At 36.2% G+C, this 17,146-nt stretch overlaps 3 protein-coding genes across 7 annotated transcripts; 1 reads left to right on the top strand and 2 right to left on the bottom strand.

The window, feature by feature from the left end:
- Positions 1-110: 110 nt before the first annotated feature.
- Positions 111-5,658, top strand: LOC106311964 (TBC1 domain family member 9B). Its single transcript, XM_013749323.1, has 18 exons — positions 111-369; positions 630-699; positions 941-1,522; positions 1,646-1,825; positions 1,930-2,043; positions 2,146-2,204; positions 2,570-2,636; positions 2,769-2,820; positions 2,902-2,994; positions 3,162-3,245; positions 3,353-3,762; positions 3,914-3,975; positions 4,079-4,148; positions 4,380-4,460; positions 4,551-4,652; positions 4,900-5,024; positions 5,138-5,255; positions 5,396-5,658. The coding sequence occupies exons 1-18, from the start codon at positions 302-304 to the stop codon at positions 5,504-5,506; spliced, it is 2,448 nt and encodes an 815-aa protein (XP_013604777.1). The 5' UTR covers positions 111-301; the 3' UTR covers positions 5,507-5,658.
- A 65-nt stretch (positions 5,659-5,723) lies between these two features.
- Positions 5,724-7,791, bottom strand: LOC106311965 (phosphoribosylformylglycinamidine cyclo-ligase, chloroplastic). Of its 2 annotated transcripts, none has more exons than XM_013749324.1 (9): positions 7,693-7,791; positions 7,309-7,608; positions 7,123-7,217; positions 6,949-7,050; positions 6,829-6,888; positions 6,575-6,747; positions 6,384-6,486; positions 6,149-6,307; positions 5,724-6,036 (listed from the first exon to the last, which is right to left on the bottom strand). In XM_013749324.1, the coding sequence occupies exons 2-9, from the start codon at positions 7,604-7,606 to the stop codon at positions 5,863-5,865; spliced, it is 1,164 nt and encodes a 387-aa protein (XP_013604778.1). In that variant the 5' UTR covers positions 7,607-7,608; positions 7,693-7,791; the 3' UTR covers positions 5,724-5,862. The 2 variants fall into 2 exon arrangements, with proteins under 2 accessions (XP_013604778.1, XP_013604779.1); XM_013749325.1 differs by having other exon boundaries at positions 7,309-7,612; positions 7,711-7,791.
- A 537-nt stretch (positions 7,792-8,328) lies between these two features.
- On the bottom strand, positions 8,329-12,754 carry LOC106309987 (protein TONNEAU 1b-like). Of its 4 annotated transcripts, none has more exons than XM_013747173.1 (13): positions 12,660-12,754; positions 12,290-12,407; positions 11,029-11,088; positions 10,888-10,959; positions 10,541-10,782; positions 10,207-10,313; positions 9,807-9,939; positions 9,629-9,717; positions 9,399-9,521; positions 9,003-9,121; positions 8,859-8,884; positions 8,640-8,781; positions 8,329-8,549 (listed from the first exon to the last, which is right to left on the bottom strand). In XM_013747173.1, the coding sequence occupies exons 5-13, from the start codon at positions 10,581-10,583 to the stop codon at positions 8,507-8,509; spliced, it is 825 nt and encodes a 274-aa protein (XP_013602627.1). In that variant the 5' UTR covers positions 10,584-10,782; positions 10,888-10,959; positions 11,029-11,088; positions 12,290-12,407; positions 12,660-12,754; the 3' UTR covers positions 8,329-8,506. The 4 variants fall into 4 exon arrangements, with proteins under 4 accessions (XP_013602627.1, XP_013602626.1, XP_013602628.1 ...); XM_013747172.1 differs by having other exon boundaries at positions 10,888-10,949; XM_013747174.1 differs by lacking the exon at positions 11,029-11,088 and having other exon boundaries at positions 10,888-10,949.
- Positions 12,755-17,146: the final 4,392 nt, after the last annotated feature.

Genomic DNA, 17,146 nt, shown 5'->3' with positions numbered 1-17,146 from the left:
AATTTTTTTTTTTTTTTTTTTTTTTATTGAACACAGAAAGTAAAAATGAGAGAAAAAAACGTTTTGTCTGTGCGTCAAGGAATCGACGCAGTCAAAAAAAGGTCACGTGTAAATGGTAATAACCTCGTCGACAATCACGCTCTCTCCCATGTGATTTCTCCACTCCTCCCTTCTCTCTCTCTCTCTACTGCAAACTCTTTTCTCCTTTCCTTCAACTTCAGTCGCGTAACGATGATCAACTAAAGCTTTTGGATCTTCTTTCTTCTCTCACCCAATAGATCTCCTCTTCTCCGATTAACTAATGAGGACCGCCGCCGCCGCCGCTGCTTCCAAGCCTCCCAATCCACTCGTCGCCTTCGAGCACAAGAGGTTTCCCCCCTTTCTTCTCTCTGCTTTTCTCCCGCGTATTTAGGTGTCGTAAGTAAGAGATTCATGAACTTGCGGACTTTTCGCGGAATGTTATATCTCCTGATTCTTAATTTCGGCCTATTGTTTTGCTTGATTCGTGTGTGTTTATTAACAATCGGTATCGATTTTGATGTGGATTGATCTTGATTTCAAGTATAATGCTAGTGATTTTCGAGTTAATTTCAGTAAGAATAATGATAACTATTGCTATTGTGCAACAGGGATGCGTATGGATTCCCTGTGAGACCTCAACATGTGCAGAGATACAGAGAATATGCTGATATTTACAAGGTTCTATTTGCTTATGGCCATGCTATTATTTTGAAATCGTTGTTACTGTGTGAAAGATATCAAACCTAGAAAGAAATACACGCCTTAACGTACCTGTACAACTACACATCTTCTTAGATACATTACCACAGGGTTGTAATCGTCTCTTTTTGGTTCTGGGAATGGTACAAGTAGCTTATTTACTTCTTATACTAATCAAGTACTCATAAGCCTTGTAATGTCACTCTTTGGTTACGAGCAGGAGGAAGAAGAAGAAAGGTCGGACAGGTGGAGCAGTTTCTTGCAAGATCATTATGCTGACTCCACTGATGAGCCATCTGCAAAAGAATCATCTGAAAATTGTCATGCGCAGTTTAGTGAAAGTGGGATAGGGAAAGAAGATGACAAGTTGGGTTCTAAGGGTGCGACTCCTGATAATGCGAATGATGAAGATGGTTGCCCTGACGCAGAGAAGAGTGTTCACAGAGTGCAGTTATGGACTGAGGTTAGACCGTCTCTGCGGTCGATTGAAGAGTTGATGAGTGTCCGTGTCAAGAAGAAGGTGGATTTATCAAAAAGTGAGCAAGAGGATCCGAAGGGGAAATCTTCACCCTCATTTGATGATGCCAAATCTTCCAAGGGAGCTTCTGAGAATGATTCTGAAGACGAGTTCTATGATGTTGAGAGGACGGATGTTCAGGATGGTTCGTCTTCTCATGGTACCAGTGTCTCTGGCATAACTGTTGCTGGTGATGCAACTTCTTTCTCAGTGTCTACATGTCCCTGGAAGGAAGAACTTGAAGTGCTCATCCGAGGTGGTGTACCTATGGCTCTGAGGGGGGAGGTAATAAATCTTGTTATATCTACATTGCTACCTTCTCTTTCTTTTTGTTGTCATGCTCTAGCTCTATATCTATAGTTCATTAGCGTTAACTCTTGTTCAATCAAAATCTTTACATATTTTCAGCTATGGCAAGCATTCGTGGGTGTGAAGAAACGACGTAGCAAAGATTATTACCACGACCTTCTTGCTGAAGATAGTTCTGGAAACAACATAGACCAGGAGGGTACGCAGCATGTTGATGAGAAAGGTTCAAATACAGAGCCCCTTGCGGTTGTAGAAAAATGGAAAGGACAGATAGAAAAGGTAGCACCGTAAAATTTACTGAGCATTGACCCTCTCTATCTACTGGTGCAATGTTGGCTTGAAGTTGATTATCTTTCTTACGCCGTTGCTTATATCAACTACAGGACTTGCCTCGGACTTTTCCAGGCCATCCTGCACTAGATGATGATGGTAGAAATGCTCTGCGGCGGTTGCTTACTGCTTATGCTAGGCATAATCCTTCTGTTGGATACTGCCAGGTATTGGTTCTTAACCAATATCATAATTATTTATTTTAGTACCAGACATGATAAATTAAGATTAATATCTAGTTCATACTTGTGTCCATATACCACCTGCAGGCTATGAATTTCTTTGCTGCACTTTTATTGCTGTTGATGCCCGAAGAGAATGCCTTTTGGTATGTTCACAAAGTTGATGAATCTATCATCTTCAACTCCTAATATTGTGTTTCTGTGAATATTGAACTCCTTGGCTCTGTGTATAGATTGTGTATCAATCACTTTCACTTGTTCCGGTTGAACATTAAATGTGCTTAGGCCATTCATTAGATTATTGTCCCCCTAAATCGATGTTATTTAATCAATTTCGAATTTCATTCGTAATCTTGTTTTTTTTGTGAATAAAAGTACTCCTCGACTTTGTGTTTAGTTTTTATATCTGTTGCTCTCATTTTATTCTGCTTGTATTAACTGTGGTTAGGCGTTGTTATATCTTTTTTTTCCTAAACAGATTCCCCTGCTAACTGAATACTTGTGATTGTAGGGCATTGACAGGAATCATTGATGAATACTTCAATGGTTATTATTCAGAAGATATGATTGAGTCCCAGGTGACCATATGAGTTGTTTTATACATTTGCACAAATTTTGGGGCAGGCTGGTGATAGCATCATGATAACATGTACCATTAGGTCCACCAAACTTCTGTTAATTAAAGACTGTGTCTTGTTTTCGTATTGCAGGTTGATCAACTAGTTCTGGAGGAGCTGGTTCGAGAAAGATTTCCGAAATTGGGTTAGTATTTTATAGATATCTTGATTCATCTCACAAAACGTTCACAGTTTGTACTAATGCTCTGAATGTTAATGTCTACAGTTCATCATCTGGATTATCTTGGAGTGCAAGTGGCTTGGGTTACAGGGCCATGGTTTCTTTCCATCTTCATGAATATGCTTCCATGGGAAAGTGGTCAGGTTCTAAACATTGGAATAAAGCTGTCATGTTTGGAACTGGAACTGTGTAGCTAACAATAGCGACTGAGAACTCTATTCTTTCTAAATGTTTGGTCATCTTTCTTTTTGAAATTTGGGACTGAGAACCCCCTTCTTTCTAAACATTCGTTTACTTGATTACAGTTCTCAGAGTCTGGGATGTGCTTCTCTTTGAAGGAAATCGTGTTATGCTTTTCAGAACAGCACTCGCATTGATGGAACTATATGGTAAATGATTGAAACTTGCAGACTTTCAATTTAAGTGATATGTGTTGTGGACCTCCTAAATACAGCAGTGTCATCATTGACTCCAACTTATGCTTTATTCACCTCAGGTCCTGCATTAGTTACAACGAAGGATGCTGGGGACGCTGTTACTTTGCTACAATCACTGACTGGATCAACATTTGATAGTAGCCAACTCGTTTTAACTGCTTGCATGGGTTACCAAAACGTACATGAAATAAGATTGCAGGAGTTGCGAAGCAAGCATAGGCCAGCAGTGATAGCTGCACTTGAGGAACGATCAAAGGGGCTTCAAGCCTTTAGGGACTCTAAGGGCATTGCCTCCAAACTATATAGCTTTAAGCAAGACCCAAAATCTGTTTTGGTGGATTCTAGCAAAGTCTCATTGACAAATGGGAGTCTGTCTCGATCCGAGTCAGGATCAAGTAACGCGGATGAAGTGTTAGTTAGCCTGACTGGTGACGGGGAGGTAGATCCTGTTCAAGATCTCCAAGCGCAGGTAATAGTTTTCGTCTGTTCTGTTGGCTTGAAGATGTTCCCTTGAGTATACTTGAATGCTAGATGATTATATCTGGCAAAAAGATAAGATAGATTATTTGATACCTACAGTCATCGAGCCCCTTCTTAATGTTGATCGACAACTTTTCCAGGTTCTGTGGTTGAAGGCTGAAGTCTGCAAGTTGCTTGAAGAGAAAAGATCAGCTCTACTTAGGTTAGTTTCTTTGCTCAATATATGAATCGAGGTACAACTTCTCTCTCTCTCTCATTATTCCTCAATATGTAATGTCTCCCGATATCATCCTATTCTATGGTAGAGCTGAAGAGTTGGAGATTGCTCTCATGGAGATTGTCAAGCAAGACAACCGGCGTCAATTGAGTGCCAAGGTATTCCCATAAAATTGCCATGTGACAGCTCATTCCCAACTAAGCATATGATCTAGCATTGTTTCGTGTCTCTTTATCCATATTCTGAATTCAAACACTAGTTTCTTCTTCACTTATGAATACATCATTGCTTTCCTTTCTTCTTCTTCATTCGAAGGCTCATCTGTGCTAAGTTAGTTTTGACATAGTCTTGAGATGTCAAATCCTACTTGTTGTGAATGTAAACATCAGGTGGAGGAGTTAGAGCAAGAGCTGGCCGAAGTTCAAAGACACCTCTCTGATAAGCAGGAACAAGAAGGTGCAATGCTGCAGGTTTGCATTTGCATGATCAAGTTGTTTGTTTTTTTATTTGTTTATCGCTGATACAAATGCTGAGAGTAGTTGATACTTATACTCATGAAGGTCTTGATGCGAGTGGAGCAAGAACAAAAGGTAACAGAAGATGCACGAAGATTTGCTGAGCAGGATGCAGAAGCGCAGAGATATGCTGCACAAGTCTTGCAGGTAAAAGACTTCGCGCTGACTCTTACTAACTAACACAAAATGTGTTGTGGCTAGGCTATTCAGATTAAAGAGCTTTTACTGTCTCTGGTTATAGTTGTGGCACACCTCCCATTACGCATTAGTTTAGGAAAAAAGCTTTGTATCCGTATTGACCTTGTCTGTATGTTTCAAATGTTACTCTATTTCGTCTTCCTTGTTTCTTTGTCTTTTGTTATTATCTTATATAAAGAAAAATTAATTGGTAAAGGAAAAATATGAGGAAGCAGTTGCTGCACTAGCTGAGATGGAGAAGAGAGCGGTGATGGCAGAGTCCATGCTTGAAGCAACTTTGCAGTATCAGTCTGGCCAACTCAAAGCACAACCTTCACCAAGGTGTGTTCTTTCTACCTGAGACAATATACAACCATAAACGTACCATGCCTTATGATGTGTTATGACGTATGTTCCGTTTGTATATTGAATCGGGTATACACAAATATATATAGGTCAGGGAACCAAAGTCCGTCTACCAAAACCATCAATGATCAGTTACCTGAACCTCCTCAAAGCAGGATCAGTTTGCTAGCACGTCCATTTGGACTAGGGTGGCGCGACAAGAACAAGGTTAGTCTTCTTCTTACACCTCAACATTGTCTTTCAAAACCAAATAGATTCTTCTGTTAATGACATCCACCATCATAATCATATACGATCCGTAATCAAAGTAGTGGTCGTTTAATAGAGTCAATTACCTGCGATTGCAGAACACAACACCTGAGAAAACTGCGGAGCATGTTACTGAGGAAAAGCCAAAAGCAGAGGAAAAAGAGACCCACTCTGAAGCAAAAGACGTTAAACTCCAAGACACTTCCTAGGTTATTATAAGGCCTTTGAAGCTCTTTTTCACTAAATCTTCAAATCTTAGTTGGTAAAATTGTTAATTTCGTATTTGAAGTTTTGGACATTTTAAATACACGTTCATTTTCTTGTTGGTTTGCTAAGCGTATAAAAACAATTTGAATTCATACCAACCATTTGCATAACGACATTTCAAGAGTATTAGTTTCATTATAAACCCACATTGGCGCAAACTGCAAGGATAACAAAAATGGATTTGAAACTTGGGTAACAAAGAGGTCATATCTTCTCTTACACAAACTCAGAAACACAATTCGCATGGGTCCCTATTGAGAACACAATAGTGGTTGCTAAAAACACAAACGTGATCTTCTTATTGATAAGTTACGCCTTCACCGTTTATAACCTCTCCAATGCGATGCGCAACATAGTCTCCATTCTTGGCTTCTCCAAGTATTCTCAAAGCCGCCTCTGGGCTAACCATCATTACCATCCCTATTCCCAGGTTAAACGTCCTTCGCATCTCACTGTCTTCTATTCTCCCAGACTATATATATAACAACCAAGACAAAATGAACAATCAAAACATTTCAAACGAATACAACGGTAAGAGTTATCTTGAATGATATAGGTGTTCTCTCAAACTTCAATTTGATTACCTGTTGGATCCATTTGAACAATGGTGGAAGTTCCCAAGCATCAGTGTGGATAACAGCACCCAAACCGTCAGGGAAGACCCGGGGGATGTTGTCTGTGAAACCTCCACCTGTTATATGAGCTATCCCTTTCACTCCACCTCTGCTGATTATGTCAAGTACCTGTGGAGAGAGAGATAGTCATGAGATTTGTAACAAAATGTGATCAACTTTTTTGTTGGCCAAAAAACAAACAAACCTGCTTCACGTAAATGACAGTGGGTGCCATTAAAGCTTCACCAAGAGTAGTTGATCCACCTGGAAGCTCATCTTTCAGCGAAAGACCGCTTCGAGCCACGACTCTGCAAACATTTGTGGTCTTTTAGTTTGAAGTCACTGGATATAGCCAACAAACTTGCATTCTTCCTAGTGTCGTATATAATGACTTACTTTCTTACTAAAGAGAAGCCATTGGAGTGAACACCGCTAGATGGGAGGCCAATAAGGACATCTCCAGCGACTATGTTTTTCCCGTTTATAACAGAATCTTTCTTCACTATCCCAACTGCAAACCCACTGAGATCGTACTCTCCCTCTGCGTAAAAGTCTGGCATCTCTGCAGTCTACAAAGACCAACCAAAGCAAGATTATGAAAGCAAGGACGCATAAACTACACTTTCAAAAGCTAGGTGACTGTAACATACCTCTCCACCTAGAAGAGCACAGTCTGATTGCCCACAACCATCAACAATCCCTTTAATGACCTGGAAACAATAGCATAAAATCGATCAAAGGGTAAAGAGAGATGAAGCAACCAATCATACCTTCTCTGCGAGGTCTACATCGAGACGGCTAGTAGCAAAGTAATCAAGGAAAAACAGAGGCTTCGCACCAGAAGTAACAATATCATTCACACTCATAGCAACCTACAACAACATGAACACAATAAGTAATGAGTTGTGACTAGAGGACAGTATAAATAACGGTCACACTCATACCAAGTCGATTCCAATGGTGTGGTGGATTCCAGTCTCAAAGGCCAACTTAAGTTTAGTCCCTACACCATCGGTCCCAGCTACGAGATAAGAATCACCTGCTCCTCCCAAAACACACATAGAAATGATATTTAAAAAAAACGAAAACTTTCAACGTCTTCAAGGTTAAAGTTTGCAGCTTTTTGATACCTAAAGGAAAGAGACCACCGAACCCGCCGATTCCAGGAGCCATCTTCGCGATTCTTCTAACGAGCTCAGTACCAGCATCGATATCAACACCCGAGCCTTTGTAACTGAGACTCTCAATGCCGTCATCTTTCTTCGACATTAATACACCATTTGTTCTTGTTCTCGTCTTCTGAGGGAAACTGACGGAGAGAGGTTTCGGAGACGACGGAATAGCTGAGAAGCGGTGTCGATTGATGGAACAGGAACCGGAGGAGAAGAAGCAAGTCGAAGATGAAGACTGCAAAAGCCTAGCTTCCATGGCTGAAACAAGAATAGAGTAACACAGGTTAAGCGAGTAAGATAAAGAGTTTAAAAGACGTCGACAGTGAAGAGAGAAAGCCTTACCGGAGAGAGAGAGAGAGAGAGAGAGAGACTGATATTGAGGCGACGCCGGAAAAGGACTGAGCAGAGTTTGTGTCTGAAGCCAAAACAAAAATAAATTAAAAAAAAAAAAAGGGTTTTAAAACCAAAACCCTAACTCAGCCCAGGTTACTATTTGTTTTTGTTTTTGTTTTTTTTTTTTTGCTTTTTCACTTCCACAATAAACATAGGCTAAAATTATTATTTATTTAGAGGAAGACAAAAAAACTTATTATTTCTAAAATCATAATAATATTGTTTCTAAAATCATAATAATATTTTAGATCCGTCAATTAAAAATTTTCATTAATAAATTTGGAAAATAATTTTACCAAGTTTTTTTTAAATGACTCTATATTCAAATTACAATGATAGGTTTATTGTTGTATTAAGGCATCTGCAACCCCAATCTATTTTTCTTTCTAAAATAGAGTTTACAATAAAAATATTCCAATTCTAAAAATATTCCAATGACACTCTATTTTTTACTTTAAAATGGAGTGACTCTGTAATAGATAAACCATTCGAGATGGGATGCATATTAGAACTGCCCTTTTTCGTTTTTTGCTTTGAGTGAGGCTTAAAAACAAAAAGAATTCTAACATTGTGACATGTTTATGGTCTTGTAGGGAAGATTTCGTTTGCTATATAAACTTGCTTCCAATCCCTTCTGAAACAACTACTTTGACAAATACAAACAAAAAAGATAAACAAACACAGTTGCAAACATTTGACGCCATAAATAAATACAAAGAGTCACACACATATCAACGTTACTAATTCACATCAAAGAGCCATGTTAATCTTTCCCTGCTTCTTCACTTGTTCCATCCCTCACATTCCTACAACATCACAACCAAACCAAACAAATGTCTTTCAGTTCAATCCAAAGTTGATATATAAGAAGATAGAGAGCCCTTGGAAGCTTTTACCTCCAAGATGATGTTAGGTTCCTAGTTTTCCTATCTAGCTGCAGATTTTCCAGCGCTGCTGAAGCTCTCGTTACCTCTTCACTCCCATCTTCACTGTCATATCTCCAACTGTGTTCCTCTTTTATGTACCCAGAGGTAGGGCCTGAAAGAATCTTATTGAAATATTTGGAATCAACATAGAGATTTCAAGAAGAAATAGATAAGGAAATGATGACTCACCCGATGCTTGGGATGCAGATACTGACCTGCACATTAATTTAAAGATAAGTAAGTCAAGCATGTTACACTTAGAAGCAGCATGAAATAAAAAGAGTTAAGATGTTTGATTTGGCATGACATTGGTGTTGTTGATGAAATGTGTACCTTCGTTGAGGAGGTAAGCTATCAGAGGCAGATGATCTACGAGGAGGGTTTCTGGAGTCAAGGCTTGATGAGGACTCCGTTTCTGACTCTCTCCTTGAACCGCCACCACCACCTATAGCCTGTGTTATGTTCCGAATAAATATTCAAACAAACATGAAAGACTGATCACTAAGCTGACTAATATATGGTTTTACTATAAACTTGAAGAATCCTTCAAGAACATCAAGAAGCTGAAGAAGACTACTCTCAAACTAATACACTCTAATCTACTTAGAAAAAGTGTATGAACAAAGTACCAAAAGACAATTTGTTTGAAGTATCGTTGTAAACAGAGAGCATAAGTTATGTGCTGTGAAGACAACTTCAGAGGGAAGAAAAAGAAAGAAAGGAGAGTACCTCAAACTTGAAGAATCCATCAAGAACATCAAGAAGGAGTGGTTTGCTACCTCCGTTTCTGTTGAGCTCATATCCACTGTTGCTACTAAAGTCGCGTAACTCAGACTTCCATGAATCTTTTGCCTTTTGCATAGGTTTCCAGAATGTTTGCAGATCGCAAGATAAAGTGAGAAAAGTTCATAGACAATGGAAATTAACATAATTCAAAGAAAAGGAGTTTAGTAGATTACCAAATTACATTCTGGCTGATAAACTTTGAGTGTGTGGTTTAGCTGCGCCCAGTCCAAGTATTCGCATACCAACGCAGATAGCAACCTGCCTGTGTTTCAACAAATTGAGATCAAGATAAGCTACTCAACTGGAGAAAACCCTCTATGTTCATTAAAAAAAAAAAAAGAAGCTAAAGACCTGAAGGAGAAGCGTGAAGACGCCTAGCACGATCATTGCAGTTTCCCAACAAAGCTGGAGGCAAGCCTTGGCTGTTTTGAATCACTCGATCCTCTTCTTCAATTGCTTCAAACACACTCGCACGTAGCTCAGCCTAGTAAAGTGGGGAAACTAAAGGTTATATAATATAACCCCCTCCTCTTCAGATTCCAACACCAATGTAAAAGAGATAAAGACTTGTTCAAACTGACACGGTAAAGGTTACAACTTTATTAGTATTTCTAAAGACTTGAGGGGGATTCACATGAATGCATAACTAAGACACTCGATCTATTAGCCAAAGATCTGGGGAGGACGCAAGAAAGTTTCTTTCTTTCTTTCTTTCTTTTGTTTGAGTCAAGAGAGGAGAAAAGAGGGTTACCCGGATCTTAGCGAGGACACCTTTCTTCTCGAGGGTTCGAGTGACCAATGCCTTGAGATCCATCATCTCTCTCGTGTAATCGTCCATTTCGAAACACGAGGCGCTCCCTGCTTCAGACAAAAGAGTTTACTTTTCAAGTTTAAAATGAAAGAAAGAGAAAGAAGAAGAGACGAATGAAATTCAAAAAAAAGAAATAGCGCACTACTACTGACAAATTTTTTATTAGTTCTAACTCAAATCTCTGTTTTGGAACTCTAAACAAGACAATTAACAGATATTAGTATGTTTTCTTCTGAAATATTTTTTTTTAAAAAAGTGTGAATTTTTCAAATACCTGGCAAAAACAACTGATTGTTGTTTCCTCCTTTGATTGTCATCTCAAAAACAACTTTAGTAGTCACACTAATACGATATTTTAAGACAAACCAAAGTTTCTTAAAGAGAAGTTCAGCCAAAACATGTTACAAAAACAAAAAGGATAACTCAAAAATCATATGACTATAAGCTGCATTTGATTAGAAACCCCTTAATCAATCCTTCCCTTCTTCTTTTTCATTTCTTCCATCCCTCACATTCCTACCACAAACACAAAAACAAAACCATCAACACATTCAACCTTTTTCCTTTTTTTTTTTTTTTTTTTTTTTTTGCATTTCAATCCCAACTAGTCAAGAGGTTTACCTCCAAGACGATGTCAAGTTCCGAGTTTTCCTATCCAGCTGCATCTTTATCACCTCTTCTATCTGCAAAGGTCTTATTTGGTATCAGATATCATAAAAGAGTAGAGATCTTTTTTTTAGTGAATCTATAAGCTGTTGCTACTTGTTGTTTTTGCCATGTTTCATTGAGTTTTCTCTATCTGCGAACTCGTATCTTTGTTTTCTGATTTATGAAAAATAATTAAGTTTTGGTGGCATTTGAATGAGTCCTACAGCTCAACTACATTTTTATTTTCTACACAAGAGGACTGCTACACCTATCAGCGTCAGGATTTGCAACAGGAACTTGTGAACTTGTGTTGCGTATTATTGCCATCGATTAATTAGAAAAAGGAGGAAATAGTTATGGTTAAGCATTGAAATTCAACAAAAACACATTTTTGAATCATATTTCACCATCCCAAAGCTCATCAAGTGTCTTGTAAGGACTCATAGTCTCATGAACGAACGATGTACCTTGGACCAACCTAGCTATAGCTGTCAAATGGGTGCACTGACCATTGGTTATCCATGTCCAAATATAAATAGGTCTATTTTGGTGACATCCATTTGTCCATACGGATTATAAATGGAAAAGAATCACAAGACCAATGAGTAATGGGTGTTAATGGATTTGGGCTATGTGGATGCGGTCGGTCCAATGGTCACAAAAAGTTAGAGTTTCTAAAATTTAATAAAACCATAAAATCAAGTGTTCTCGCTAAAACAGCAAAAACAACTTTTCCGCCACAACCGCAAACTCATTTCCCGCCAAAACCACAAAATCAAGTTTTCCCGCGAAAACCGCAAAATTGAGTTTTCCCACCAAAACCGCAAAATCGAGTTTTCCCGCCAAAACCGTGAAATCAAGTTTTCCCGCCAATACCGCAAAATCGAGTTTTTCCACCAAAACCGCAAAATCGAGCTTTTCCGCCAAACGCGCAAAATTGAGTTTTTCCGCCAAAACCGCAAAATTGAGTTCCCCCCCCCAAAACCGCAAAATCGAGTTTTCCCGCCAAAAACGTAAAATCGAGTTTTCCCGCCAAAACCGTAAAATCGAGTTTTCTTGGCAAAACCCAAAAATCAAGTTTGTCCGTCAAAACCAAGTTTTTCCGACAAAACCGGAAAATCGATTTTTTCACTGAAACCGCAAAATCGAGTTTTCCACCAAAACCGTAAAATTTGTAGGCTTATAGATTAAAACTTAAACTTTTTTATATGGTCCATTATGGACTTCATTGCAGCCTATGTAAACATAGGTGTTAGTGGGTCTAGTCCTTAATGGACATGGTTCCTAATGTACATGGTCTGTCCACAAACAATAAATGGATAAATGGATATGGGCTAATGGACGTGGTCCCAGTTTACAGCTTATATGTGTGTACCTCGCAAGCTATCAGAAGCAGATGATCTGTGAGGAGGATTTGTAGACTCAAGGCTTGATGAAAAATTTGTTTCTGATTCTTTCCTTGAATTACCACCATTCATGATCTCTGTCTTGCTCTGTAAGGAACAGAAAAAAGAAAATGTTGATCACTAAACCTGAGCAGAAGAGAAAGACTTTTAACCTCCTAACTAAGACACCTAAGAACAAAAGTTATGTACTTGGAAAGAGGTGAGGTATGAACTACAAAAGTACAAATTTGAGCTCTTCTTAGAGGGTGGTGCATGTTTTGTAAAGATTGAACACCAATAGAATGGAAAATGAAAACGTACACATACATATGGACAAATGGAACAAAAAAAGGAGAGTACCTAATATTTCAAGAATCCTTCAAGAAGGAGTGGTCCGCTTCTGTTGAGCTCGTAACCATTGCTGCTAATAAAGACGCAGCTAGTTCAGACTTCCAAGAGTCATTTTGCTATAAAGCCTGTAAATAGGGTTTCAATCACTATGCAGATGACAACAAGATTAGTAAGAACCTCAATGTCCACACACACACATACACACACAGAAGAAGAATGAAACATATCTTAACATCTAACAGAAGAAAACACACAAATTACCTATCTGAATGATAACAACTGAAGTGAGAAAGAGAGAGACATAAAAGCTAAAAACTTTGGTTCAAGACCTGAAGGAGAAGCATGAAGCCGCCTTGCACGAACGATTACTGCAGCTTCCCAACAAAGCCGCAGTTCTCAACCACTTTATCATCATCATCTTCAATTGCCACAAACACATTCGCACGTAGCTCAGCCTACAAAGCAAAGCAACTGATCCATATAACCTCCTATCCTTGCACTAAAGAAAGAATTTAATTTGGGACTGGAAGAAGAGTAACTCTAAAGATTCAATTGGATCGTTGAAGGATACACGAACACATTTGAGAGTTCATGGATTCTAATAACTAGGGAGATGATTAGAAATGTGAAGTTTGGTCCAATTTTGTCAAGCATATGACAAAGGAAGAATACGTACTTAAGGTTATGGTAGAGAACTTGCTGCTTCTTTTGTACAGATAAGGTCGCATGCAAACTAAAGATGTAATAAGAATCATGAATAGCCGGTGGTGTTTGACTATCTATAACAAGATGTGAACATGATGAGTAAGTTACTTAATTAAGTTTTATAAACTCAAAACTATTACTCACTGTTTTTTTGTATACACAAATGGAAACATTAGAAACAATGAGGTGGTTAAAAGAGGATTCGTTTTCACACTCAGATTGGACTAGTGACAAGAGCATAATGCCATTCGAATTAAAGTGACCATGAAAAAAGATGCATATAGCATTAGAAATCACTTTTCAAGTTAATCATTCATTCGAATACTTCTAGAAGATCCATGCACTAACTTTCTTTGTCTAAATTATGCTTTCATGAGAACAAGTGGTACTTCTTTTTGTTCACTCTACTGTTTACTTACTTTTACTTAAATTGGCAGAAGTTCTTCCAGGCTTAAACGAACCTTATCTGCACCACTTTCTTTATATGTGAGATTGATTCTCTCTTAAACATTCCCGTACAATATTCACAGGGATCAGATGAAGAGTGCATAATATTCGTGTATTCACCCTGGAGCGTACTATATATGTAGACAAATTTAATTATACCACAATCATGCATATATACGGTGTATGCAGGCAGCATATATACTAAGGTAAAATACTACATGATGAGTTATTTCGGTTGACGTTTCCACCAATCCTATAAATGCTATTTTGCATCACTAGTGCACTGATATGAGTGTCTAAGCTTAAGTGGTTAATTAATAACATAGATGAGACAATCTAAAGATAACTACTACAAAACGAGTGTAAAACATGGGAACTACAAAACAAAAAATAATTATAGGGTTTGAGATAAATTAGGTTGCCTGCAAAAGGTAGTGATACTCAGACAAATGAGAAACCTATAGTAAGTCTCTTTTGGGGTTTAATACTATACTAGATGATAATCCGCGCGCATGAGTGAATTTTTTATATTAATGTTTGTTCATTAAATAGTTTTAACATTTTGCAATACTACAATTTGTATCAATTGTAAAATGACGAATACAAATGTTTATCTCTTAAATGTATCATCGTCATCGAAGAGTTAACGTATTACATCTCAATTTAATTATTTTTAAGACTTTATATGCACAAAAAAAAATTAAGTTTTGCGGCTGATACAAATCACTAAAACTAGATAGTCAACATCGATTGTAAAATGAAGAAAGATGATTAGGTTTTCTGCTCTCGATTGTTTACTATTGACTATCCATAAGTAATTTTATTTTCTACCTCTATAAAATTGTGCTTTCGTTCTCGTTTTTGTTTTACTGATATGAGTTTTGTTTCTTTTTTAACTTCTTCAGAGAATTCAATGAATTATATAAGTGTGAAATTAAAAAAAAATGAACATCTGTAAAAATTAGTTCTACTCCAGATACATATATAAAAATCAAATTTTTGAAGAAAATCACCGGCGAACTCTATTCACAGGTTAGTGTTCAAATCAATTATATCAATCTGTTATAGAATATAAGTGCATACTCGAAATATAAATGTTTGTATAGTATATATTCACCAGTTCAGTCTAAAAATCATTTAATTCTAGAACAACAAAACAAATAACTTATTTTATTAACATACACTTTTGAGGTTTAATTACTTACGAGCATACCGATAAAAAATATATATAATACTTTACCATTCTAGTATACGTAAACTATGCAAACTAAGAATTGTTTAATTTAATAAATGATAAACCAGCAAACTTATAATATATAGTACAAATCTCTCATTCTTACATTTATAATAGATAGATAGAGTATTAGGGAGAAAAAAATATCAGACGAATGATCAAATGTCTCATTCTTCGAACAAACTAAAAATGAGGTAAATGGAATTTTCTCTTGATATTTCATTAAAAGCTTTTTAGGAATAAAAATCAAGACTAAATTACTTAATCTGAATGAAATAATATATATATATATAGTGTTTCCAATATTAAAATCACTTCGATTTGAAGAAATGTATTTCTCGGATTGTTAGGATCAAAATACATATTAGAAACCACCTATTTAAAAAATAATTTGTATAAATAAAAGTATATATGTTAGAGTAAACACATAAGTCAAACCAATACATAGCTTTTGTTTACGAACTATCATGTTTTTGGTAAATAAATCAAAACAATTATTTTATTTACTTTAGATGATATATAATTAAATTTTACTGATATTGACATAGATATATATAGTATATGTTAATATAAATATTTATTATTGACACTTCCTACTCATATGATTTATTAACATTTGTATACTGGCTGTAATACAAATTTAAATTGTTAATCACAAAATTTTAAATGTGAGATTTTTCAATACAAATTTCAAAATTAAAATATTAAGATCTCAATAGATTTTTAATGCAAATTTTGAAATTGACATATATATATATATATATATATATTTTATATAGTATATAATTTACTTTAAATGATATTAGTATATATATTTATATAATATGAATATTATTAATGACACTTCATATTCATATGATTTATGTTTATTTGTATCTTGCTTGAACAAAAAAAGTTAAACAGCTGATCACAAAATTTTCAATATGAGACTTTTACAATTTTAGTAATTTATACTCGTTTTAAAAAAATCTAAAAGATAACGTATAAGAAAAAATCTAAATATTTTTATTATATTTTTAATGTGATTGTTTAATTTTTTAAATAATATAAAATTAAAAAAAGAGGGATACAAAATTGTTATCAAATATGTATTATTCATAATCATTAATTATCATATATATGGTAATCATATTAGGTAATTTTGAAACTTTTATTTTAAGAAAGAATTGAAAATATTTTTTTTGTACACTATCAATCAATTTGATAGTTAGTTTAATAAAAAATAAAATATATATTTATACTGACCAATTTATTTTTCTAAAGATTCTAAAAATCATTCTATTGATAACACTTGAGTACAAAAACATGTTGTAATGCTCCAAGATTAATATATAGGAGATATCTAGATGGATCCAAATAGGTAAGTATGCTACGATTTTCAGCAGATTGCTACTGTACTTTCGAAGGGCATCATGAAAAATATACACGAGTGTTTATCTAGGTTCCAAATTAAGAATGATTGTAGAGTATACAATGTGTGCATGTAGTACCTTTTTAGTTTATGTTAATATATCAACTACTTTATAGAGATATCAAATTCAACAAAGACATCTTATAGCACGCAAAAGCCATACACAAATTTTCTAAACTAGAACTATCAACTGTGGATAACTGGCACATTACATGCGGTCGCTGAGTAACTGAATGTGAGTTAAAATATTTTCTTATTTGATCTTTTGACGTTTTAAATTTTGCTTAAATGCTATTGTGGAGCCGTTACTCTCTGATATGATTGTCAGGTCAAATTGGGCTAATTAAATCATTGGCATTCAACGATAACGTATAACATAGTGATCTACAAATTGTATTCTACTACCGTTGATCTCTTTTTAGGCCAACAACAAATTAAATACATTTTTCAACATATTAAAGCTCTGGATGTTACAAACCACTGCACCACACCACAAGTAATAGCCATCTTCTAAAACGCGCCGCCAAGAACTGCAAAGTCGCCGGAAAAGCGTTATCCGGCCATGAGCCGTGGCAAATTAAAGAAATTAGCTGGAAAACTCGGATCTCACAAAGTTATCTCTTCACTACAAGAAAACACCGGTATTCCGATGACAAATATCGTCGGTATGTCCTCGGAATAACGGTATTCCGAGGACAT

This window comes from Brassica oleracea, chromosome C8, assembly GCF_000695525.1.
Source record: "Brassica oleracea var. oleracea cultivar TO1000 chromosome C8, BOL, whole genome shotgun sequence".
Classification (NCBI taxonomy): Eukaryota; Viridiplantae; Streptophyta; class Magnoliopsida; order Brassicales; family Brassicaceae; genus Brassica; species Brassica oleracea.
Note: the sequence above shows the minus strand (reverse complement) of the source record. Positions and strands in the feature narration are given on the sequence as shown.